The sequence below is a fragment of the Coccinella septempunctata genome, chromosome 1, assembly GCF_907165205.1.
Source record: "Coccinella septempunctata chromosome 1, icCocSept1.1, whole genome shotgun sequence".
Classification (NCBI taxonomy): domain Eukaryota; kingdom Metazoa; phylum Arthropoda; class Insecta; order Coleoptera; family Coccinellidae; genus Coccinella; species Coccinella septempunctata.
The window spans coordinates 43,722,506-43,746,992 of NC_058189.1; the positions used below are offsets into that span (position 1 = coordinate 43,722,506).

The following is a 24,487-nucleotide window of genomic DNA, read 5'->3' on the forward strand; positions in this document are numbered from 1 at the left end:
ACGAGCATGAGCGGAGAACCAAACACATCCTGTCCTCAACCCACCGGAAGTGACCTTCCTAGCGGTGCACAAGTCCTTGTAATTTTTGAAGCTGAATTTCGTCCCCATTTTCCGTCAACTGAAGAAAGTCTTGATTCTGGCTGGCAAACGAGTTGGGAACACCCCGGGAGCGTTCGATACCGCATCTCATTTGCTTTTCTTTCACTCTATGTATTTTCTCTGGTATTTTTATGGTATGTAATGGTCGTAATGAAAAAACTAGAAGATGTGGGTGGAATTTTGTGTATAGTGAAGATTTCACATCAATGAAAAATTAAATTCCGAAAATCATTCCATTCGATAAAATCATTTGTGAGATAAAACTGAAAATAGCATTTTTCATATATTTTCAACCTGGCCAAACTGGAAAAAATGGTAGAGTGAAAAGTGTTTCATTTGACCTCAAGAATCTTGTGTTGAAAGATATGTAGAAAACTCACTCTGTATAGTTTCGAGAAGCGAATTTTTTTTGGACCATTGGTCCCAAATAGAAAATCCTTCGTATTCGAAATATAAAAGTTGTTGTTTTGCTCCACCTTGTATTCAAGAGATAAGAAATTGGGGATATAAGTATATTATTTCCATTGAAATGGTGCCTGTAAAAAGTTTCCTGTTATAGAAACAGAATACAGAGTCCTTTCAAGGGACAATAAAGAGCCAAAAGCCGAACGATCTTGTGTCAATCAAGATTATAGGTAACCTATGCCAGAAATGAAGGTAAGACCAACTCTAGCATTTATAAACAGAGAACTTTATTCTGTAAAATATAATTTATACATTCCTATATTCTTCTATTTAACATGAGTTACTTAAAAGCATAATCACAATAATTTTTAATACACTTAACAATAAAATGCCAATTACTTAAAAATAATTGAAGGGATATTGAATGAAACTAAACTGAAAGTCCCGCTTTTTGACGGCACTTTTGCATGAGTGCCCTAAGGATAAATTGTTTTCTTGATAAAGTTCTCACTTGTCGCAGAAACACGTCAAGGTCAACGACACCACATCTCAGAGCCTCTCCCATATAATAAATTGCATCTTCTAGAGCTGCTTCTTCAGCAAAAGCATTCAGTAATCTAAAATGAAATATTTTGTGACAACTAGAATTCTTCAATGCGATATTGTTAGGAGTAGCTTAACTAGTCATAATATAAGCAGAGCAATTTGTGCCGTTCAGCGCTGATAGTGTTATAAATAAAAATAATCTACTTTAAATTGCGAACAAAAAGGGTAAATAATTTCGCTAAAGTGAACGGTTCTAGAGTCATAGGGGCTGTAAGAGTAGTAATTTTCCGTGTTGTCCAGATTATTTGTGAAAATATGAAGTTCTATGGATTATGTTTTCTGTTTCATAGAAGCAAATTGGAATGTAAGCCGCCATTGGCATGTTGGAAAGTGATTTTTTTCCATTATAAGGCGTTGACAGGTTCGTTCAATGCAGTAAATGACGCCCGATAAATATAAATGAAGGAAGCTATTCTTGATTTGCTTTGTTATTGTTGTTCCTATTGTTTGGATAATGAGATACTGATAGAAAATAGGTAGGCTAGGGAGTTGTCAATTTAGACTGAAATTGAAAAAAGACGTTAGTATTCAGTTCTTCGAAAATTTGTCGAAAAAGGTTCAAAAATAACATTAGTCGAAACGCGACCGTTATTTAGAAGAAGTTACGACGAATTTGATATTGAAGACGTAAGGTTGTATCAAAATTGTGTGTTGCCGATTAAAGAGTGAAACCAGTAAGAAGAATATAATGAACCCTCCTATACCCTAGACAATTATAAAAAACCTACATAAATATCCTCCTCCACTCTGAACTCTTTCTAGACAATGCCACACTTCGAAGTTCATAAACTGATGGTGGGTTCATGCAGTTACCAAGAACAATGGCGGCTCGTGGTCATTTGAATCGAGGAGGTTAAACATTTCATGAGCAATGGATATGGATTCAAGTAATAGCAGTCAGTCAATCAATTATATTTTTTTCAATGAAAAGTGATATTTTTTCTAAAATTAATTTTCTTTGGAAATGGTTTCCAGAATAGATTTTAACGTCCAGCGTGGATATGTGAGTTATTTTTTGCCAGGATATTCCAGCTGACTAAAATTATTTCCCAAAATCCAATGTTTGATGAACTACAACTTTTTAACTCAACGAGATAGACGAAAATGCTTTGGCTCATTACGGTCGTCTTTTTTCGAAAAACTTACAATGCCATCAACTTCATTTCTCTATCTACTTTTGTTTTCGAGTTATAGAGATAAAATAGAGGAATGCAGTTGATGGCATTATTATGCTGTCGGCGGAGTCAAATTGCCGAATAGCCTCTTCTAACATGCAACACACATTGCATATAGCGCCACGGCCACTAAATTTGATGCTACATTTTTGTTCGAATCGGAGGATCTTCATCTGAATATCTAGTCCCGGCGTTCTAGAATATTCAGTTCAAATTTAGTTATGAAAATTATGATAGGTCAGAAATGTATTTATGAATTTTGCTGATCAGCAGTATGAGGAGGCTTAGCCTCCTCTGCCTCCCTTGACTAAGAATTATAAAAGGGAGATAGATCAGATCTTTCTAATAATTGATTGGTCCCAACCCACCAACTTCTCAGTGCGACCACTGAGGGTTGAATACTCAAATGGCCTGGGCCTGTGGAACCCTCTTTTCCCCTCAAGAAGTAGCGCCCTTTGAGAAGGTGGCGAGTATATCATTCCTTCAAGGGCTAATCACTAATTGCACACTAAAAGCGCAATTAGTTTTCACAAAACACAATCCTGTAATGATAATTTCATCTTTTTCCAAATTATCTGAAAAACACGAATAATTACTACTTTTACTGAGTCTGTAACTCTTTAACCGTTCACTTTAGCAATATTTCGCGTTGAGCCATTTTTTTTTCCTGAAACATTGTAGGGTTTTCACTCCCAATATCTGGAACACAATCAATTTAAAGTTAGAATAAACGATTTGCTCCTGCAACAATTTTTTCTAGTTGATTTGCTCTTGACAAATTAGTGCAAGAATTTACGCAGGATCAAATCGTTTATTTCAATTTTTTAATTGATTTTGTTCCAGAGATTGGGAGTGAAAACCCTAAAAAGTTTCAGTAAATCGAGAATGAATTTTAATCGATATCTGAGCCATTTTTGTTTCCGATATAATGTGGTTTTTTTACATATCAGATCTATACCTTTTCAAGTTCAAATTGGCGATAATAAAAATCAACATGACATTAGTCAAAATCAAATTGACAACATCAATTTCAAAATGGCATTAATCAGAAGCAAATTGGCATTAATCAAGATCAAATTGGCATTCATCGATTTCAAATTGTTATAATAAAATTGCAATTGTAAAAATCAACGTTCGAATGGAACTGAATCAGTTGATCGCACTTCAGATCAACACACTTTTCCAGCTCTTTTTCTCTGTCCCTTTCGTTCAAAAATTATGAGGTTTTCTGTTTACAACATCTCGAAAATATTACGAAGGGCCTGTTCCGATATTGCTGGTTTTACTGGCCCGCAATCGAATAACAATAGAACTCGAACGACTGGGCCAATAAGCATCGTCTCTGGTCTCTGAAGTACTGACAGTACTGTTCAGGAATATTGGAACAGACGGTTAGTATGTACATATTCGGACTCTCTCAAATCTTTGCATACTGTGAAAATGAAATAATTAATAGGTATCCAAAGAATAGTGAACAAAACGTTGATTCTGAAATAGAATGAGGGTCGGAAATCGCCTCTATTTATGATAACTCATTAAAAAAAAACAGCATCTTCCGTCTCTGTTTGGTAAATGAAACGAAATGGTAGAATCCAGAATTTCCAGAAATTAGAGAATATAGTTCATAATAATATTGGCAAGGCAACAATTGTTAATTGTGCAAAATTCATCGCTCGTTTCCAAAGATTAATTTTTTCTGCATTGGATATGCAAGATAAATTTTTTGAGAGAATTAGTTATTCTCGAATAGTTTTAATAAATTATGACGTTATTTACTGTGTATATCATTCAGTAAAATTTTTTCATTAATACATTTTATTCCAATGGAGAATTCCAATTCAGAATTGCTAATTTGATTTTGTTTATTGTCAATTTGTAATTGATTAATGGCAGATTGAAACTGATTATTGCCAATTTGCTTCTGATTAATGTCAGTTTGAAATTGATGTTGCCAGTTTGATTTTGACTAATATGTCATTTTGATTCTGTTTAGCGCCAATTTGAACATGAAAAGGTATAGACATTTTGTAACCCTATTTTACGACGAGTAATATCATGCCACTTTGGACAAGAAAAAGACTCTTATGACAATTCAGAAAAATTTTGAGACCTAATTAGACGTGTTTTATTGATGAATCGATTTCTCGAAATGAACCATTTCATAAAAAATCAGATATCCGTTCCCATTCGAAAACCAAACTGGTAAATATTCCAAATAAAACCCACATAGTTTATTCAGTCATCACTTGAAGTATTTTTATCGGAGATTTTCGGTGGAACGCATTATTTTGAACAGTTCTATCAAAAAAAGGCTGTGTATGTTTGCGACGCGACGAGTTTGAATTTGTTAATATAATAATAAAAGGGGACTTACTGTTTGTATAAAGGAGCAGTTGTGGTTACTGCCTCATCAACATCTATCGGTTCTTCATTACTAACTCTCTCTATAGCTTTATCAAGTTCCTCTTCCTTATCTTTCAAAAGTGTTATATTTTTATCCAGATCATTCTGAAAATAAACGCTAAAATTATTTTCAAATCATTAGTTTTATTCATTGAAATTACAATTTTCAAGAAAACAATGGAAAAAAATGTCAGCAAGTATGGAGCCTTCAAATATTTTTTATGGGGAATTTGATATCCAGGGTGCCCCTGATGTCAGGACAAAACTAGGTGATAGGCCAAGTGACAAATGTTATCAGCAAAACATTTAAAAACCATACAGTCCCTGGCCAGTTTATTAGACGCACTCAGGATTTTTTTTATATTTACTGGTATTGCCCGAGGAAAAAGCAGAATATTTGAATTTAATTTCCACAGAATGTCAGTTTTATCTACGACTCTCATTAAATTGTTCTATTTGGCATTTATTTTTGATGTTGTAGTATTAGTACTAAAGTATGAATCAGAACTATGTCTTCCAGTGGACGTCTTGCATTCTGCAGGTTCGGACGTTATTTCGATAATCCACATATGAAATCATCATCCTCGAATGCAGCAAACCGAACAATTCTGCATTGATAGTATGAAGCTCTCATAGCTACACAGGGTGGCTCAGCAAAATATTAATAACAAATTTCAAAGCGTGTTTAATTGAGATTTTGCATCGAATCAATGCGTCTAATGATATGGCCAGGGACTGTATATTTTAAAAATTATAGATATTTGAAAAAATCGGACTCAAAAAATTACTGATTTTTGTTGGATACTCAATTTTGACACTTTTACATATCGTAGCTCGAGAAACGTACGGAATCTGCAAAACCAAATAGCCTTCTGTTTTAGTCACTTCAAACCTTGTAAAAGTAAAACTGAACGACTATAGATCATTCGATCCCTAACCCTTGCGTTCGTTTACCTAACCCGAACATGCAACCCGTGTTCGGAAAGTACGGTGCTACTAACTCGATCACTGACTCGGGTTGATTTACCGTAACCCTACACAAAAGCAGGGTCGTTCGAATCGCTAGAGTCACCGCATGCGCACTGCAGTTTAAGTTTTGTATCTGAAGAACGCGGGAATAAGCCCCTCCACTGTATTCTTAATAATTTTGTATATTCTATTCTTAATAATTATGGAAAAAGAACAGAATTCGGTTCAATGCGAAATGTGTTGTTTCATTGGCTAATGCTACTATAGCTGCAGTTTGATAAATAAGGCTTGTTCGTAGAGTGGTTCACAATGGTTGTGAACTGTACAGAGCAAGCGCAAATGGGTTTTCGCTAATCTAAAATGGAATTGCGCTTGCTCTGTACAGGGTGGGCAAAATTCGTTGTCTACTGAGGGGATCTCGAGAACTATAGCAGCTAGAAGAAAACGGACGACACATTCTTGAGCTCTTTTTTCTTGACTAATCCAAAACTGAAAACAGATCCAGCCTAACGTTCATAGATTTTGAGTTATGAACGAAAATTGAGAAATTGTCATTTTCAATGAAGCTGAATAACTCTTTTATTTGAACTCGTATTCGAAATCCGTTGTTACATTCTAAAGGCACTTTTTTATGAAGAATTCGAATATGATATCATTAAATTTTTTCATCCAGTCATTTTCGAGATACGACAGGGATTTCCGATTTTTCAAATGTAAACTATAGTTGAAAATTCTCTCATTCTGCTGCAATTTTTTTGCTGATTTCAAAAATGTATCATATGTTGCTATTCACATTAATATAACATAAGAAAAAAAATTCAATACTTTTTCCTGCTTTTCGATTCATTGTTGAATTTTGAGTAGGCTGGCGTAACCATAGCAACCGTTGAATATGCATTATATTTTGTGAACCTGAGCCTCTATGATTGAAATCACGGATTGCTGAATAAATATTTCGATGATTAATTTGCCATCGTTTGTCGCGATGTTTGGCATGCTTATCTTACGATGGTTCTCAATTCGAATACTACCGTGGACAGACGTATCTATTTTTCATCATCTTACTTTCGTAAAAATCATAATTATAGATGCTTCAGTATTTTATTTATTTGACTGACTCTTTAAGTTTCTTTTATGAATTGAAAAACGATAATTGAATAAATTTTCTTCTTTAATAATCAGACGAAAGTCTTTTACTCTCTTAAAGGATATCGATCTCGATATATAAAAGAAATGATTATTCGACAGTCTGTGATTCCTATCACACAAGGTTGAGTTCACATAGGATTATGTGGAGTTCACAAACCCTAATGCATTTTCAACGGTCGCTAAGGTTACGCTAGCCTACTAAAAATTCAACAGTGAATCGAAAAGAAGGAAAAAGTATTGAATTTTTTTTCTTATGTTATATTCATGTGAATAGCGACATATGATACATTTTTGAAATCAGTAAAAAAATTGCTGCAGAATGAAAGGACTTTCAACTATAGTTTATATTTGAAAAATCAGAAATCCCTGTCGTATCTCGAAAATGACTGGATCAAAAAATTTTACAATATCATATTTGAATTCCTCATAAAAAAGTGCCTGTAGAATGTAACAACGGATTTTGAATACGAGTTCAAATAAAAGAGTTATTCAGCTTCATTGAAAATGACAATTTCTCAATTTTCGTTCATAACTCAAAATCTATGAACGTTAGGCTGGATCTGTTTTCAGTTTTGGATTAGTCAAGAAAAAAGAGCTCGAGAATGTGTCGTCCGTTTTCTTTTAGCTGCTATAGTTCTCGAGATCCCTTCAGTAGACAACGAATTTTGCCCACCCTGTACAGTTCATGACCGTTGCAAACCACTCTATGAACAAACCTATAGATATTGATATTGATCGCTTGAAGAGCACACCATATATTATAAGATATGACAAACGCCAATAAATACAAGCAAAGCTAGATAAACTCCAAATATTAATTTGGAACAGAGGCCAAGAGAAATTAATCAGAGACCCTCTGACTGGGAATAAAATCGTCAAATATTTGGTTATTTATTTATTTTTGGTAATTACAACACTCAAGCTAGCAGAGTACGGATTGGTCTTAAGGACACTTCTCTTTGCAACTGTGGAGGGATAGAATATATTCCTCATATCAGTCATATCTTCATTCGTTGCACCAAACACCAGGACAAATATTGGGTGATGTTATTTTTACGACTGACACTTCCAAATCCTAACCTTATACCTTCATAAACCTAGAACCGGGTCGGTGATCCGAGAAAATCCATCACGTGACCTCAATGGATCGAGTTAGTAACCCAGAGTAAGTTTCCAAAAACGTTGTATGACAGACATTGGCCCTTCATTCAAAAGAAAATGTACCGATCTCACCTGCTCTTTATCCAATTTGCTCAAAATAACATCAAGTTTAGCCTTCCCTTGCTTGAGTTCATCTTGTGTCCGTCTCAAAGTGTCCAGTTCAGCCTGATTTTGCTGAAATAATTCCTTCATCCTTCTCAACAATTTATCTTCTATCGCCGATAACAATGACACTCTAATGTGTTCGTCTTTAATAGTACCTGTTCCTCCAGATGTTGACACCGAGTTGGCGCTCCCAAAACCGCCAGGAGTTGGATAGCCTGAATAAGAATTTGGGTATGGCGGTGGGTAACTTCCCGTCGATTGGGAGCTGGACGGGGGATAACCCGGGTAGTTAGGGTAGTTTGTTGGTGGATAAGGAGTGTTACCATATGGCATGAAAGAGTTGCTACCGAAAGCTGAAATAATAAAAAGTGAATGAAATTTTTCAAGTTGAAGTTGAATAGGTGAATATCCGAAAATGAAGAATTTATACAGGGTGAGTATTTGACTCGTACAAATACTTTAAGAGTAGATCCTTGAGGTCAAAAGAAACACTTCTTTTCTTTAAAATTTTTTTCCGATTCGGCCTTGATAAAAAGATATAGCCAAGTTTTCATAATGAGCCACCCATGGAAAAACTAAATTACCTTCAGAATAACTAGCTCAATCTGTGACACTACACATCTGTGGATCTTTTAAACAGAGTTGTATTTAGCTAAAGTACCCAATTTTTCAAATTTCACAGATACTTTTTAATTTTGAACTTCAAATTACTCGAAAATGGCGCATTCCACGAGAAAATATGAAGAATACAAAACATTCAAATATTCAGTAGATAGCGAGTTTCAAGAGTTGGCTTCCTTGAATTTTTGGTATTCTTATGGTATGTATTGGTCACAATGAGAAAACTAGAAGGCGTGGGTGATATCTTGTAATCGAAAAAGATTAATCAAATAACAAAACTCAGTTAAATAAAATTAATTTAAAAATTTAACAGTTCTAAACCACCTTCACACACCCAGAATATTATTTTTCACACACTGAAATTAATAACATTTTATAAAGAATTCTATCTGTATAAACGCATAATCATCAAAAGTGATGGGGCGTAAATTGAACTTTTAACGAATATTTTAATGGCTTTAATGTGTTCAGCTGATGTAAGATGCTAATGTTAATTGAAATAGCATGAAAGAAGTCATGTATATCTGAGTGTATCTATAACATCAAGGTATAATATTTATGATCAAAATGAAATGTTTTCTTAGAACAGATGAATTGAGAAAAGTTCTTATTTTTCAAATAAAAATCATTAGTTCATTGTTGAAAAAAAAAACACAAACTTACAATTCATGGGATATGGTATTTCCTTATTTTGTGGTTTTGCGAATACTGGAGGCTGCTCTCCAAACGTTACTATCATAACTTGAATTAGACCTAATAAATCTGATGTATTCTGAAAAATTCAGGATTATCATTCATGAACATTTATTCCTCCAAGAACAAGCCTAATGTAATCTAATAGAGGAGCAGGAACAGGAATAGAGGAACAACAGATTTGAGCCATATTTTGGGACGTAAAGTGGCTGGATATGAAGAGAAACTATACACTGCTGGGTTTGTTGTAGGTTTTGGGAGATTATATTATAGTAGAAATTTGTTTTCGTCACTTCAAGGGGTTGAGCAGGGTATCCCATTTTGGGCACTTTTGCGGGGTATCTCTCTTATCTTTAAAGATAGAGGATTGATGTTTCCACATAGTATGGAATTCGAAATGACGTAAGCAGAATTTTTTTTTGCTCTTTTGTTCGAATTGGAAAATATAACTGTGAAGGCACCTCGAATCTTAGTTATTTTCAAACTAATCTAAGAACTTCAGACTAGAATTTTTTTGTTTATAGAATCCAGTAATGTAGTTCGTTTTTTCCGAACATTTTTTGTTTTTCAGTTATGAAGCAAGCATGTTTTTTGAACACTCTGTATAATATCGAAGAATTTTTTTCATAGAATCCAGTGACATAATTGGTTTTTACAAACAGTTTTTGTTTTTCAGTTATGAAGCCAACATTTTTTTTTAATGGAATACCCTGTTTATCATCAGACAAGTTTAAACTGATTTGTCCTATGCATGTATAACCATGTCCAAAAGGATCAATAAATTATTATTATTATTATTATTATAATTTTTCCATAGAATCCAGTGATGTATATGTAGTTAGTTTTTCTCAAACATTTTTTGTTTATTAGTTATGAAGCAAACATATATTTTTTTGAATCAAACACCCTGTATATTATCGAAGAAGTTAAGACTAGAACTTTTTATAGAATACAGTGACATAGTTAGTTTTTTCCAAACCTTTTTTTGTTTTTTAGTTATGAAGCAAACATATTTTTTGAATGGAACACCCTGTATATTATTATGGGCTTTCCAACAATACGATAGTATTCAATAATTTTTAGAACAAGCTCAGAATTTAAGATTCCCTAAAATTAGTACTATATTTCGGCTTGTTTCGGAAAACTGGAGATTGAAGTGAAGAAACTAATGGTCGGAAATTGCCTCTAGACAATTTGATTTTGAAAAAAGGCTTCAAATATTTTTTTTCAGACAACTTTTTTTTCCATATTAACTTCCCATGCCTATAGTTTTTCAATAGCACATTTGGATAGCCCTTGAAAAATACTGTCATACTCTTGCTTCACTCTCATTCCTGTTCAAAGAATGAGACACAAAATCCAATGACCGTCTTACATAAAACACACTGTACAAGAAAAAGTAACTCTTTTTTGTTATACAGTGTGTACAGGGTGGGCAAAATTGGTGATACCTGAACTACAACTTTTTAACCCAACAAGATAGAGCAAAATGACTGTACCATTCATGTCGTCTTTTTTCGAGAAACTAATAATGCCATCAACTGCATTCCTCTATCTTCTTTTGTTTTCGGGATATAGGCCAAAATTTAAATTTGGGCGATTTCAACTTTGGTGATTACAGTAGAATCCGCTTATAATGACATTGAGGGGAAATGAAAAACACGTCATAATAACCGGAAGTCACAAAAAGCAAAATTGATGATATTTTTTATGGATTCAATTTGAGACAAGAAAAACGACAAATTATATGTTTCCTTTATTGAAAAAATTTAAAATTATCATCGTCTTTCACAAAAACAACTAAATATGAAGAACTTTTTCGTTTAAAAAAAAAATCAGATATATCTCGTATCGTATCAAACCTCGTCGCATGAAAAGGGGTGGGGTGGCTTGAGAAAACAATCGAGATGTCACTATAACCGGACAAATTTTCTACAAATACTGTTGTTGTATCTGAAATCATGTCATTGTAAGTGATTGTAAGCGACATGTCGTTATAAGCGAAGTCATTAAATCCGAATCCTGTTGAAAGGAGTTTTGAATGAAACCAAACTCAACAGTGCAATTGCGTCATCATAAGCGATTGGTCAGTATAGCCGGCGTCATAATAATCGGATTCTACTGTATCTCCGTTTCTGTTTGTGCTAGGATGTTGAAATGAAGACATTATACAGACACTTTTTTGATAGCAACCAAGTGGCATACTATGATTTTTTCCTACAGGTTTATTTGCTGAGCTATAACATAAAGTTGTGTTCTTTCTTATGAAAATAGTAGTTTAAAATGCGACATAGAAAGAATCGCCATTTTTTTACCGTTTCAGAAATATATCATACATCGCCCTCAGTCTTTCTGTTATAGCTCAGCAAATATACCTGTTGGAAAAAATCATAGTACGCCACTGGATTGCTAGCAAAAAAATGTCTGAGTAATGATCTAATTTCAACATCCTAGCACAAACAGAAACGGAGATAATGATCAAAGTTGAAATTTTAATTTTGGCCTATAACTCGAAAACAAAAGAAGATAGAGGAATGCAGTTGATGGCATTATAATTTTCCCGAAAAAAGAAGACCGTAATGTGACATGCATTTTCCTCTATCTCGTTGGGTTGAAAAAGTTGTAATTCAGGTATCACCAATTTTGCCCAGCCTGTACATGAAGTATGGAATAAATTCATTTTCTCGCAATGGGATTTAAAACAAAAAAAATTCTGGAACACGTCGATCCACCTTTTGAGAAGGGCACATTTTAGGCATATTACCTTGCCTCTAGCTTCACCCCCTGAGCGGGGGTGAATGCCACCCCTAGATTTTGTAATGGGAAAGGGGGTCAAGTGATACCTCATTTTAAAAGTCTCTCTCTCCTGATTATAGCCCTAGAGTTTGAAGTTGCTAGTGTTATCTTTTGACAGCTTGTCAAAATTCCTAATTTTATTAGTTTTCTGTCATATCAACACAAATTACAGTAGCAACTTCAAATTCTAGGTTTATAACTACCTAGATATCGATTGAAATTTATTCTGGTAGGATTCTGCATTTCTTAATAAACTACCTACTTGAATAATAAACAATAACTTACTTCACTTAGGCCCGGTACTTTCACCTTCGAATAAATTAAATTCAATGTCAATAAGTATCTGTCAAATAATTTCCTATCTAAAGGATACCTTATTTTGGTGCTTTCAGATGAAATTATTTGACGAATAACAATTCTATGAAAACACAGTATTCTACTTTTCACTGATTAATGTAAAATAAGACACCGCATTGTAGAAATTGTCATAATTCCAACTAAAAAGCAAATATTTCGTGAAAATCACACAAAGAATAACCATACATCCAGAATCTAAAAAATTAAACCAATAATGACGTACCAACATTCGGTCTAGGACAAATAAAATTTTATTAATGAGTTTCAATGACAGATTTATTCGATGAATAACATTATCTGAAAGTGGAAAGACAGCATTTTTACTTATTCTACGAATAAGACTTATCTATCGAATAAATTTATTTATTCGCACATGAATGTACCGGGCCTTAATTAAATATTCAAACTGAAACCCTTTTTTTGCCTGTCCGTATCCCAAAAGATCGACAAATTCCTGTTGGACCATACATACTCGTATAGTTTGGCAACTGATATTAGCACATTCGATTCTAAATCTAGTTTTTTAAGTCCGCAATTGTTTGAGGTTTTGTTTTATAAATTAAATTTTTCAATTCTTGTTAATGTGATAATATGACTTCGGTCAATGGCCATTAAAGAACAGTTATTATTATTATTATTATTAGAAATTTTGACAAGCTGTCATTTTGACAAAGAATAGCAAATTCAAACTCTAGGGTTATAATATGGAGCGAGAGAACTTTAAAATGAGGTATCACTCGACCCCCCTTCCCATTACAAAAACTAGGGGTGGCACTCACTGAGCGGGGCTCAGGGGGTAAAGCTAGAGGCCAGGTAATATGCCTAAAATGTGCCCCTCTTAAAAAGTAGATCGACATGTTCCAGCATTTTTTTTGTTTTAATTCCCAGTGGGAGAAAATGAATTTATTCCATACTTTATGTACACACTGTATATATGGAATGTTCACAATTATATCTTTCTCATTGATAGATAGTAAGCTGCTAAATTCACTGTGGATTTATTTTTTAAGGTTGAGGTTCAAATGCCCAATTTTTCTGTGACTTGAATGAAAAATCCATCAAAATAACAGGAACTAAATTTTGGATTCCTTATAACTACAATTTGAAATTTATCGATGAATTGAAAGTAGCCATGAATCTATCAACTCGAATAATAATGCTCTGTAGCCTTGCCCTTTCTTTCAGTTAACACTGATGGTTAAACTGCTTCCTAGTTTGATTTTATCAACAGATGGAGGTCCAATTGGGAAGAAAGGATTTTTCAAAATTTGTGGAATTCGAATGGCAGTGCTGAGATGCAAAACTACAACTTTCTTGCTTCACTTTGTTGAACTAAGTTGCTGCTCTAGGACAGTTGAATACTCAATGCCTATATGCACTGAGATCATAACTTCACTTCTCTACCTAATAGATATATTAGACCAATTTGCGTGATTCAGTTGTAAAAATGATATACATACTGGGTTCCAGTCATGAAGATATGGTAAATATATCTTGCCATTTTGGTCAACGAACATTGAAACTTTGATTGACATGTCAGGTGTCGGCTTCACATAACATATAGGAGCATTATTAGGATGTGTATCCATCAACCATATACAGACAGGAATGTTATAAATTGCCCCTTTAAACCTGACAGGTATAGTGCCATTGAGCTGCACCAATTCCATTGGAGTACCATCATTGAATACTAGAAAAAGTGAATTATATTCAATATCGGAACAGAAATCATCCAAATTACGTTGAGGCACTGATTCGAAACAATTTGAACTTACTGTAATAGTCTTTTAAAACTTGCAAGCCAGGATAATGACTTGTTACATTCAATATTTCCCTTAAAGTGGCTTCTAGATTTCTGTACTGAAATAATGAGCTAAGGTTGAATGATATGACTGATATGACTTCAATGAAGACCTTACTTTGAAAAGCCACATCCTTATATCACATTCGTCTGTAGCCATTTTGTAGATTTGACTGGATTAGCGCACCTAAAAGCTAACTGAATACTTATCAAAATATATGGTAATTATGCAGAGTAGATAGAACCGTGCTAGGTCGGTGAAAAAAATCGTACTCACAGATTCCGGGTCCCAGATTACGAAAATGAAAACGAGAAGTCTGCAATTCTCTTAGTTTACCCAAAAAAAAATGGGAAAGTTTCCTTCTGGAACTTGAGGTTAGTGATAGTTATAGCTTGTTTTCTCCTTTTTTCTTAATCAATACTCATTGGAAATGTTCGATTTAGGTGATCTCAATCATTTCCAGTCGAAAAAAGGCTTTAATTTAGCCGAAAACGATGATTTTATATATTGTTTACATCCGTATAAGTCGTCATTGCCGCCATGATATTTCAACATACGAACTGTCAAACGCTGCATATAATGCAACGTTGCCAATAGTACATATGTGTAGTTAAATTGAAGAAATTAGTTCGAATATTGATTGGGGAAATGATAATTCAATTGATGTTTACTATACGATATTTTCACTTTTAGCATTGGCTCATTGGCATATCAAATTATTATGGAGCTGTACAACTCCCATAACCACCTAACCTTTCTATTAGGAAAGGTTGAGTTAGGTTTAAGGGTTTTGTCATGGTGTTTTTTCAAGGATCATTTTTGAAAACGCGGTCAAATTCGTAATGGCAAAATGAATCGAGTCTTTTCAAAGTTTCCTACACCAAAAATGTTTCATTATCGAGATATTAATAACATGAACCATTCAGGAATAACGACCAGTACCTATCATAGTTCAAACTTCTTTAACCCTAGTAAAAAAAGACACTAGAGAAAGCATTAAGCAATGTGACTAAAAATTTTATTAGTTAACTGGCAGCTTACCATAGGTTAGCATAGGTTGTCTATGCCATAGACAATCTATGCATAGTCTATGCAGCTAACGCATATGGAATAGTGAACAAAGATATGCTCTTCCATAGCCTACTAGAGTTAACTTCTAGTAGGCTATGGCTTTTCCTATCCCAACAGTTCGAAAGAAATTTGCTGACCAACCAATTTGAGGCTTGGCAACGTTGCATAGGAACAGTTCGTAGCTCGAAACATCATGGCGGCCATGATGGTTCACAACGGATGTAAACAAAGTATAAAATCGTCGTTTGCAACGAATTAAAGGCATTTTTTTGGCAGGGTGAACTTGAATGTTGATGGATTTGACATTTCCAACGAGTATTTATTAAAAAAATAGAAGAAAACTAGCTCTAACTATATATAACCTTACCTTCCAGAGGGAAACTTTCCCATTTTTTTTTGGGAAAACTAAGAGGATTGCAGAATTCTCGTTTTCATTTTCGTAATCTGGGACCCGAAATTAGTGAGTACGATTTTTTTCACCGACCTAGCACAGTTCTCTCTACACTGCATAATTACCAAATATATTTTTATTTACTTAATTTTTGGTGAAGTCGGGATAATTAATAAATAATTACTCATTCACATTCACTCATTGAATGTTTTTGGTTCGCAGTTTTGACTTTTTGACTGTTTGTGTCTAGCCCACAGATTACAGATCTGTAATCTGTGGTCATTGAACTAAAGTTCAATGTCTGTGGTCTAGCCCACAGAATATCATGATGACAATGACAAATGACACTGACGTGAGGTGTCAACTTGACAGACAGAGACAAGTTCCCTTTCTCTATGTTGACAGACTGAAACTGACATAAGCATAGACCAAAGCAATCTTCCTCTCTGACCAGTGATTATAGAGTTAAAAAAAAATATTTCATCAAAATAGACCAAATAGAGTTGTTTGTGTTTGAAAATATACAAATATACATTATTTACAATAATTCCATAATAAAGTTGAGATTATAACATTGATAACGATAAGTTCAGAAGAGGAAAGGGAGAAATTGATGGTGTGCACTGTGCAGGCGATCGTACAATGAATTTATAACAAAATTCTAGTATCTGTGAACTGAACCAAAAAGAAAAGAGTTTAATCATTGAGTAAACCAAAATATATATACATGTAACATGTAAATATATGTTATGATAATAGACCTGAGAATATATTATATGTGAATCCACTAGTCGAATATCCTATATATATAAATAAACTGTATCTCCACTGCAAAAGAATGCTTGAAGGTTTCTCTGAGGAGAATTTTCAAAATTGCGTGAGAGAACTAATTGAATTATCAGATAAATACCAAGATGGTTGGCAATTACATCGAAAAGAAGGAACTAATTCAATTTATATAAGCAAAAAATCTGTTACTAATTTGAGGGCAACTGATGGTGAAGTATCTAATATTGTAGTCACTTTCGAATATCATATTGCATATCATTCAAGTTATGGTGTTCCAGTATTAGCTTTCTACGTTTGGAAGCAAGATGGGACTTCTCTTACTTTGGAAGAATTCTGGAAATATAACTCTCAGTTCAAAAATAACAACATGTACGATACTTTAACACAGCTTGATCACCCAGTACTGCAGAAACCTATTTTGACTCTACATCCATGTCGGACACATGAAGTTATTCAGCCATTTATTGAACATAGTAAGAACCTAGTTATTTCATGGCTATCCACTGTGGGGCATTTTGTATACTTGGAGTTATTCCAAGAATACCTGAATCTTTGCTGATCTCTTTAGGTTTATGTTTATGACAGCCCCACCTCAGATTTTTTCATTGATTTCAAATGTTGTCCTCACGAGAACTTGTCGGCTGCTTTTACAAACTTACTGCGAGATGAAGATGAGCATACTCTGAGGAAGAAAAATTATGTTTTTTAACTCCTCAAGTAATCAAAGCTTACTCAGAGTAAGTTTGTGAAAACAAGCAAGTTTTCATTTAGTTTATTGAGAGAGATGTGTTTAATTGATTAATTTTGGATGAAGCGCCGAACTGTGAAAATATAACAGTACAATTATGTTTGATATCACAAAAATAAAAATAACAAATAAGAACAGAGACATTTATTAATAAAATAAGTTTTCCCATAAATGCCAACAAGGAAAGTTTCAGTTTATTTAGTATAAAATACATCAATTTTTGTTTCACTTTTACCAATAATATAAAGAAATTGAAAAAGTACAACATAGTTTTTTCAGTCATTTTTTGGAAAAGTGTCGATCACAAACGCAAGATCCCGATCTTCAGGCTGTTAGAATTTTTAACTTTGAGCAAATTAAATTTTATTGTAGTTATTCAGATATGAAAAATAAAATGAAGGTTCAATTACTAATTCTTTCTTCCTAGATTTGTGTTTATAATTCTGTCAACAACTATGTAGGGGAGAGTTCCTTTGAATTGGACAGCCCATGAACCGGACGCTACAGTTTTCTACTACACTCGATAGTAATTTAGCATCCTTTACGTAAATCACATTTTCGCAACAAGGCGCGAGCCACAGGGTCAGCCATTTTCCAAGAGATCTCGATCGATGTTGCGAAAATGGGATTTACGTAAAGGATGCTAAATTACTATCGAGCGTAGTAGAAAACTGTAGCGTCCAATTCAATGGAACTCTCCCCTACAATTTTCCAAAATAAAAGTACCTTGAAAATATGCTTCCTTGAGCAAATTGGTTTCTGATTAAGGCTTATCACAGATTATGAACTTCAAGAAGTAATTTGGCCTGTAGTCCTTTCAGTCCATGACATCGAATATCCTGTCCATCTAAAAGACGATGAATAATTTTTTTGTGAGAGTTGAGTGGAACTTTTCGTTCTGAAAGTGCTTTATGTAACCATATTTTGACGATATCCTCATTCAAATAGTTGAAATGAGAATAATAAAAATGTTTAGACATTCTCTCTAATGTTCCTTTTATAATATTTGTGCTAGTTATTGACTCCTGTGAGTTATTCAAACAGCCTTCAGTCTCTATATTAAATACAGTCAAAATGAGAATACCAGTATTTTTGATTGAAAATATTGTTTCAACAAATTTTTTAAGTGTTCCTAAATCCCCAATAGTTAGATCATCAAGCACAATAATGAAAAACTTAGAGGAATATAATTTTGCATGGAGATTCGCTCTAAGAGTGGTTTCATGGTCACATAAATGAGGCAAGTCAACACGATTGTAAATTTCAATGAAATTCGAGCTTATTTGTTGGCTCAATATGTTAATAAAATGTGTTTTGCCAACACCAGTTGGTCCAACAAGACATGTTAGTATTTTTACAGCATTTTGATTTTGTAGCTGTTCTAAACTGTGAATAGTAGTGTCAATGGCAGAATTTTGGTTTAAAATATTGGCATGTAATTTATCATCTACCTTATAAATTGAAAAAGGTTCTCCAATATGTACAAAATATGTTCCACAAAGAATGGCTATCAATATTACTACGACAATATTTATCAACCACAGGCAATAATTTCTTTTCTCCTCTTGAGTTTCATTAGCTTTATGTATATTGTACATTTTAATTTTCTTTCGTCCTTTGGAAGATGAAGGTTCCTTGTGTTCCTCCACACTCAGTTCTGCAGATTTTTCTAGTTGTGGATGGTCATAGATTTCTTTTGGAGCTATCTTGGTACTGCCTGCTATAAAATGCACATTTCTGGTCAAAACAGAAAATGAATATTGAAAGTTTTGAGACAATTAAAATACTAAATTCTCATATATAGTTGTTAATTAGTTTTAAAAGGTTTTAATTCCGTTGTACATAAATGCACGTTTAAAATGGTTGGAAGTAAACTTCTCACTAAAAAATCAAATGTACACTCACTTGATAATTCTGGAAATTCCGTGCATTTTCTCAGTTCAATTCGAGATTTTAATTCACTACCATGATAAATTTCCTGAGTATATGAAATTTTGATAGAAATAGGCTTTTCGCTCTTCTTATCTTCTTGTTTATAAATTGGCACAAGAGAATTCGAAATGTTAGACATAATTAAGGAATTAGATACTTTTTTATTTTGGCTTTGTTAGACTTACACAGGTGTTGAAAATATTATTCTCCTATCACCAATATTTCAAATTTTAAACGTTACTCTTCTCTCCACTCCACAGACATTGAACTCATGAAATCAAAGATTATAGAGTTAGGTTAGGTTAGGCCAAAGATTATAGAGAATATATAATATATTATTTATATAATCTTTGAGGTTAGGCTAATCTTTGCATCAAAGATTATAATATCTATAATCTTTGCTTTGCATGAAATAGGGTACTCTAACGATTTGTCAAAATCAGCTGACCGTTCATTGTCGTGGGGCACACAAAGCTTCTTATCAAGGATGAATTTTTTTTTAATTCACCCATGATATGGCTGATTTAAATTGACCTGGTGCTTATGCACCAAGATCAACTCTTGTGATTCAATGCGGAAAGATCACTCGCCTCACGATGTTCACGATGCCTAATATCTTGTAGGTTGTCTATGCCTAATATCTCCGCCTTTTGAGTTGGGAGGCAAATTCAATTCTTTCAGGTGTTTTATGTTGTTTTCTTGCGGACAAGACCGTTCTCGCTCATGATCTTAGGCCAGAGGCAACCCGTCTGAGGTGCCACATATGTCCCTCATTTGTCTAGAGAGCATTTCATACTGTGAAATCTTCTCAGCGTATGTTTTTTGCACGTTGTAATCTTGTGGGATCGTTTTTTTCTTTTTGTACCACTCCACCAAGTCTGGTCTGTTGTGATCCGTTATGATGGTCCCAGTAGATTTTAACGTGATCGTGCTCTATTATTTCCTGTGGAACTTATTGATGGTGTGGCGTGAAGTGGTGAATCAGTTCCTCTTTTATTCTTTTAGACACATTAGCATTAGCATTAGCTCAAATTGTTATGTCGATTGAGGTACTTGGTGTCTACGATAGTCGAGTGTCGAGCGACCGGACGCTAACGCTAAAGGCTGCTCTTATTCCTCCGCACTATTGCACAGTTGCTTCATAATGCTCTTGATAGAGCGTGTTGGCACTACCTGATCTTGTATCGCAAACAATGTTCCCTCTGTTTACGGAAACAAGTAGCCCTGGGTGAGGTAAGTGTTCGAGCCCGTCAAATCAACTTCTTCCTACTGCAGGCATACATAAAATCTTCCGGGTTTTCCTTGTCACCTTCGCTCCAATTCATCTAACCGATTTTCTATTGTAGTGTCTTCAATATTGGGGTGACTGGGCACAAAAGACGGAGTCTGGTATGATGCAACACATTAATTGATGCACTGGTGAGTTTCTGTTGAGAAAAGAGCTAGTAATTTTCCTTTTTTCAATTTTGCAATCATCCTCTACACTGCTCAGCCCTCAGCCGGCTTCCTTGCGAGATAAGTATAACTTTTCCACAGCCGAGTTTGGATGCAGCATTCCGTACTTCGTCAAAGTGGTCCTGATCTTTCTATCGACTTGCTCTAGGTCCGTTTTAGACCAGGACAGAATTCCAGCCGTATAAGAGAATGAGGGATATTCAAGGCAACCATTTTTTCTTTAGTTGAAAGCTGCGATACAAGTATATTTTTCATGTTCTTTTAATGCTCATATTATTCCTGTTCTCTTGTTGCATGATTTCATAGGTCTGCTGGATTCCCAAGTACATGTATTATCTATCCTGTATAATAATAATAATAATAATATGGTAGTAGTCGTCAGTGGAAGGTGAAAGATATCAAGACCATCCCTATTGTAATTTAATCTACAGGCCTGATACCGAAGAAACTACTGGAGAACTTGAGGAAACTTCAGTTGGACGAAAATATCTATAGAGTCATCCAGAAGGCGGTACTGCTCGGAACGGCGAGAACTGTACGCAAGTACATGGGGAATGCAGAGGAACACCGTCTGCTCCGACAGGAAGTGCGGGTGGAGCAGGAATCCAACCGGCGGCAGGGAGCCGAGGAGCGACCCGGACCCGACCACCACCACGAGCCCGAAAACCTGGAGAGGGCTCCAACAGAGCTTAATCCTTTTGATATCTGAGATATCTGGGATAAGTGAATTTTCCTCTGGAGTGGAGTGTGAAAGCCGCAAGGCTAAAGTCATATTAATATAGACATGATGCCGTTGCCAAGATTCTTCACCAAGAATTGGCACTGAAACACCAACTTCTAAGTTCGAAAAAGGTTCCTTATTACAATTACCATCCAGATGCTGTATTGGAAAATGAACATCACAAGCTCTACTGGGATCGCACGGTTCTCACAGACCGGAAAATAACCCACAATAGACCAGACCTCATATTGCTCAATAAGGATGAGGACAGAGCACTATTCATCGATATGGCGATTCCAAATAATAACAATCTTCTAGATAGGCACACTGAAAAAATTTCAAAGTACAGAGATCTCGAGGGACAAACCAGGAGACAGTGGAAGCTGAAAGATATCAAGACCATCCCTATTGTCATATCATCTACAGGCCTGATACCGAAGAAACTACTAGAGAACTTGAGGAAACTTCAGTTGGACGAAAATATCTATAGAGTCATGCAGAGGGCGGTACTGCTGGGAACGGCGAGAACTGTACGCAAGTACATGGGAAATTCAGAGGAACACCGTCTGCTCCGACAGGAAGTGCGGGTGGAGCAGGAATCCAACCGGCGGCAGGGAGCCGAGGAGCGACCCGGACCCGACCACCACCACGAGCCCGAAAACCTGGAAAGGGCTCCAACAGAGCTTAATTCTTTTGATATCTGAGATATCTGGGATAAGTGAATTTTCCTCTGGAGAGGAGTGTGAAAGCCGCAAGGCTAAAGTCATAATATTATGCTGACTAAACACAATAAACATCACCCCAAAAGCTCAATAGAACGGACAGAGCTACCACGACATCTTGGGGGAAGAGGAGTTGTTGATTTGTCCAACCGTATGTCCCAGGAAATTGAAGGACTACGAAAATATTTCCTGAGCAAGGCTGCTTCGTCAGAACTCCATCGAGTAGTTTGTGTTGCTGATAATTCGACACCGTTAAAGCTACAACAGGATCACTTGGAAACCGTCGAACACTCTGCAGAAAGTAAAATGCAGAAACTGATTGGCAAACCTTTGCATGGAAGACACCAGAACGAGGTCAACCATGATTACGTCGACATATCTGCGTCGAACTACTGGTTGACTTCCGGAAGGTTGTTTCCTGAGACAGAGGGCTTCATGCTCGCCATCCAGGATCAGGTGATTCCAACAAGAAATTACATGAAATATATCGCCAAGGATGCCTCAGTGGCGGACAATAGCTGTCGTTATGGCTGTGCGACACATGAAACTATCCAGCACATCACCGGGGGATGTCAGATGTTCGCGGGCACGGAGTACAAAAATAGACATGATGCCGTAGCCACGATTCTTCACCAAGAATTGGCACTAAAACACCAACTTCTAAGTTCGAAAAAGGTTTCTTATTACAATTTCCACCCGGATGCTGTATTGGAAAATGAACATCACAAGCTCTACTGGGATCGCACGGTTCTCACAGACCGGAAAATAACCCACAATAGACCAGAACTCATATTGCTCAATAAAGATGAGGACAGAGCACTATTCATCGACGTGGCAATTCCAAATAATAACAATCTTCTAGATAGGCATACTGAAAAAATTTCAAAATACAGAGATCTCGAGGAACAAACCAGAAGACAGTGGAAGCTGAAAGATATCAAGACCATCCCTATTGTCATATCATCTACAGGCCTGATACCGAAGAAACTACTAGAGAACTTGAGGAAACTTCAGTTGGACGAAAATATCTATAGAGTCATGCAGAGGGCGGTACTGCTGGGAACGGCGAGAACTGTACGCAAGTACATGGGGATTGCAGAAGAACACCGTCTGCTTCGACAGGAAGTGCAGGTGGACCAGGAATCCAACCGACAGCAAGAAGCCGAGGAGCGGCGCGAACCCGACCACCACCACGAGCCCGAAAACCTGGAAAGGGCTCCAACAGAGCTTAATCCTTTTGATTTCTGAGATATCTGGGATAAGTGAATTTTCCTCTGGAGAGGAGTGTGAAAGCCGCAAGGCTAAAGTCATAATAATAATTTATTTCTCCTTTAAGACATCACATAAATGTATAGGAATCGTCATAGAGAGAAGAAAAAACAAATTGAAACAACAAAAACATAATGTAAACATAAAGACAAAACAGTTAACAATATAGAAAAAAGCAGAGTATTGAAAGAGAATTAAACGATATAATTTTATCAAAAAACTCTTGAACACTATAAAAGCATCCTTCAATCAACACCGATTTTACCTACCTCTTAAACTGTTTTTCACCAATTCCCTTAAAACACTTAGGTAAGTGATTATATAGTTTAATTCCAGTGAAGGTAGGTGACAACTCATATTTTTTGGTATTTTGTTTGGGAATACATAAAATATCATAATGCCTAGTATTATAACCGTAACCGACCCTTCCGTATCGACCGTCAGTCTGATGGTGTCTTATTGTTCGACCAGTTTTCCTCTACTTACTTCGATGGCCGCGCACTTATCCAGCCCAAATGTAATGCCAGTGTCTGCATCGAACTTTCTCACTAGGTAGTTCTAGTTCTCCTTCTAAATGCTTCCTTCCTTTCGCATACAGCGTCAGATCTTCTATGTAAAAAGGATGTGTAAGCTGGGCTTCATGGTGTAGCCGTATGCAGTTCTATTCAGCATGTTGCTCAGAGGAAAATTGAGCATAAATGCGAACGAGCATAAATCAAAGATTGTATATACAGGGTGTAATGGGTGTATCGGATAAGATACAATAAAATTTTAATGTGCGGTAGAGAACACCTAGAGGCTCACGAAAAACATACATTATGTAGTATCTAGGGTTGCGTTCACAAACTTAGTCTGAGCAAGCCATGGAGTAAGCTCTGATTACTCGAAGTGTTCACAAACGTACTTTTATTTCCTCAGAGTATGCTCTCTGAGCATGGCCATACTCATACTCTACTCTCGGAGTAAGTTTGTGAACACAACCTAGGAGTTCTAGATTCGGATTCTGATGGTGCATATTTTTCCAATTTGAATGGAAATTAAAACCATT

At 35.4% G+C, this 24,487-nt stretch overlaps 3 protein-coding genes across 5 annotated transcripts; 1 reads left to right on the plus strand and 2 right to left on the minus strand.

Moving 5' to 3' along the window:
* Positions 1 to 769: 769 nt before the first annotated feature.
* On the minus strand, positions 770 to 16,045 carry LOC123317785 (tumor susceptibility gene 101 protein). The gene is made up of 8 exons (XM_044904398.1): positions 15,936 to 16,045; positions 14,459 to 14,558; positions 14,315 to 14,399; positions 14,000 to 14,229; positions 9,357 to 9,465; positions 8,040 to 8,425; positions 4,660 to 4,793; positions 770 to 1,121 (listed from the first exon to the last, which is right to left on the minus strand). Exons 2-8 carry the CDS (start codon positions 14,498 to 14,500, stop codon positions 935 to 937), a joined length of 1,173 nt encoding a protein of 390 aa, XP_044760333.1. The 5' UTR covers positions 14,501 to 14,558; positions 15,936 to 16,045; the 3' UTR covers positions 770 to 934.
* A 541-nt stretch (positions 16,046 to 16,586) lies between these two features.
* LOC123312925 (ubiquitin-like-conjugating enzyme ATG10) lies at positions 16,587 to 17,766 on the plus strand. The gene has a single exon (XM_044897519.1). The coding sequence runs from the start codon at positions 16,642 to 16,644 to the stop codon at positions 17,149 to 17,151; it is 510 nt and encodes a 169-aa protein (XP_044753454.1). The 5' UTR covers positions 16,587 to 16,641; the 3' UTR covers positions 17,152 to 17,766.
* Positions 17,767 to 18,071: 305 nt separating this feature from the next.
* Positions 18,072 to 19,539, minus strand: LOC123310896. 3 transcript variants are annotated; one of them, XM_044894597.1, is made up of 3 exons: positions 19,246 to 19,539; positions 18,792 to 19,060; positions 18,072 to 18,187 (listed from the first exon to the last, which is right to left on the minus strand). In XM_044894597.1, exons 1-3 carry the CDS (start codon positions 19,409 to 19,411, stop codon positions 18,158 to 18,160), a joined length of 465 nt encoding a protein of 154 aa, XP_044750532.1. In that variant the 5' UTR covers positions 19,412 to 19,539; the 3' UTR covers positions 18,072 to 18,157. The 3 variants fall into 3 exon arrangements, with proteins under 3 accessions (XP_044750532.1, XP_044750519.1, XP_044750526.1); XM_044894584.1 differs by having other exon boundaries at positions 18,072 to 19,060; positions 19,246 to 19,535; XM_044894591.1 differs by having other exon boundaries at positions 18,072 to 19,077; positions 19,246 to 19,413.
* Between the last annotated feature and the right edge of the window lie 4,948 nt (positions 19,540 to 24,487).

Coding starts and splice junctions, on each gene's coding strand:
- LOC123317785 (XM_044904398.1), bottom strand. CDS start 14,500: ATGGCTACAGACGAATGTGATATAAGGATGTGGCTTTTCAAA. Junction 14,230..14,314: donor AGTTTTAAAAGACTATTACA/GTAAGTTCAAAT, acceptor CACTTTTTCTAG/TATTCAATGATGGTACTCCA. Junction 9,466..13,999: donor ATCTTCATGACTGGAACCCA/GTATGTATATCA, acceptor TGAATTTTTCAG/AATACATCAGATTTATTAGG.
- LOC123312925 (XM_044897519.1), top strand. CDS start 16,642: ATGCTTGAAGGTTTCTCTGAGGAGAATTTTCAAAATTGCGTGAGAGAA.
- LOC123310896 (XM_044894584.1), bottom strand. CDS start 19,411: ATGTCTAACATTTCGAATTCTCTTGTGCCAATTTATAAACAAGAAGAT. Junction 19,061..19,245: donor GGAATTTCCAGAATTATCAA/GTGAGTGTACAT, acceptor TGCATTTTATAG/CAGGCAGTACCAAGATAGCT.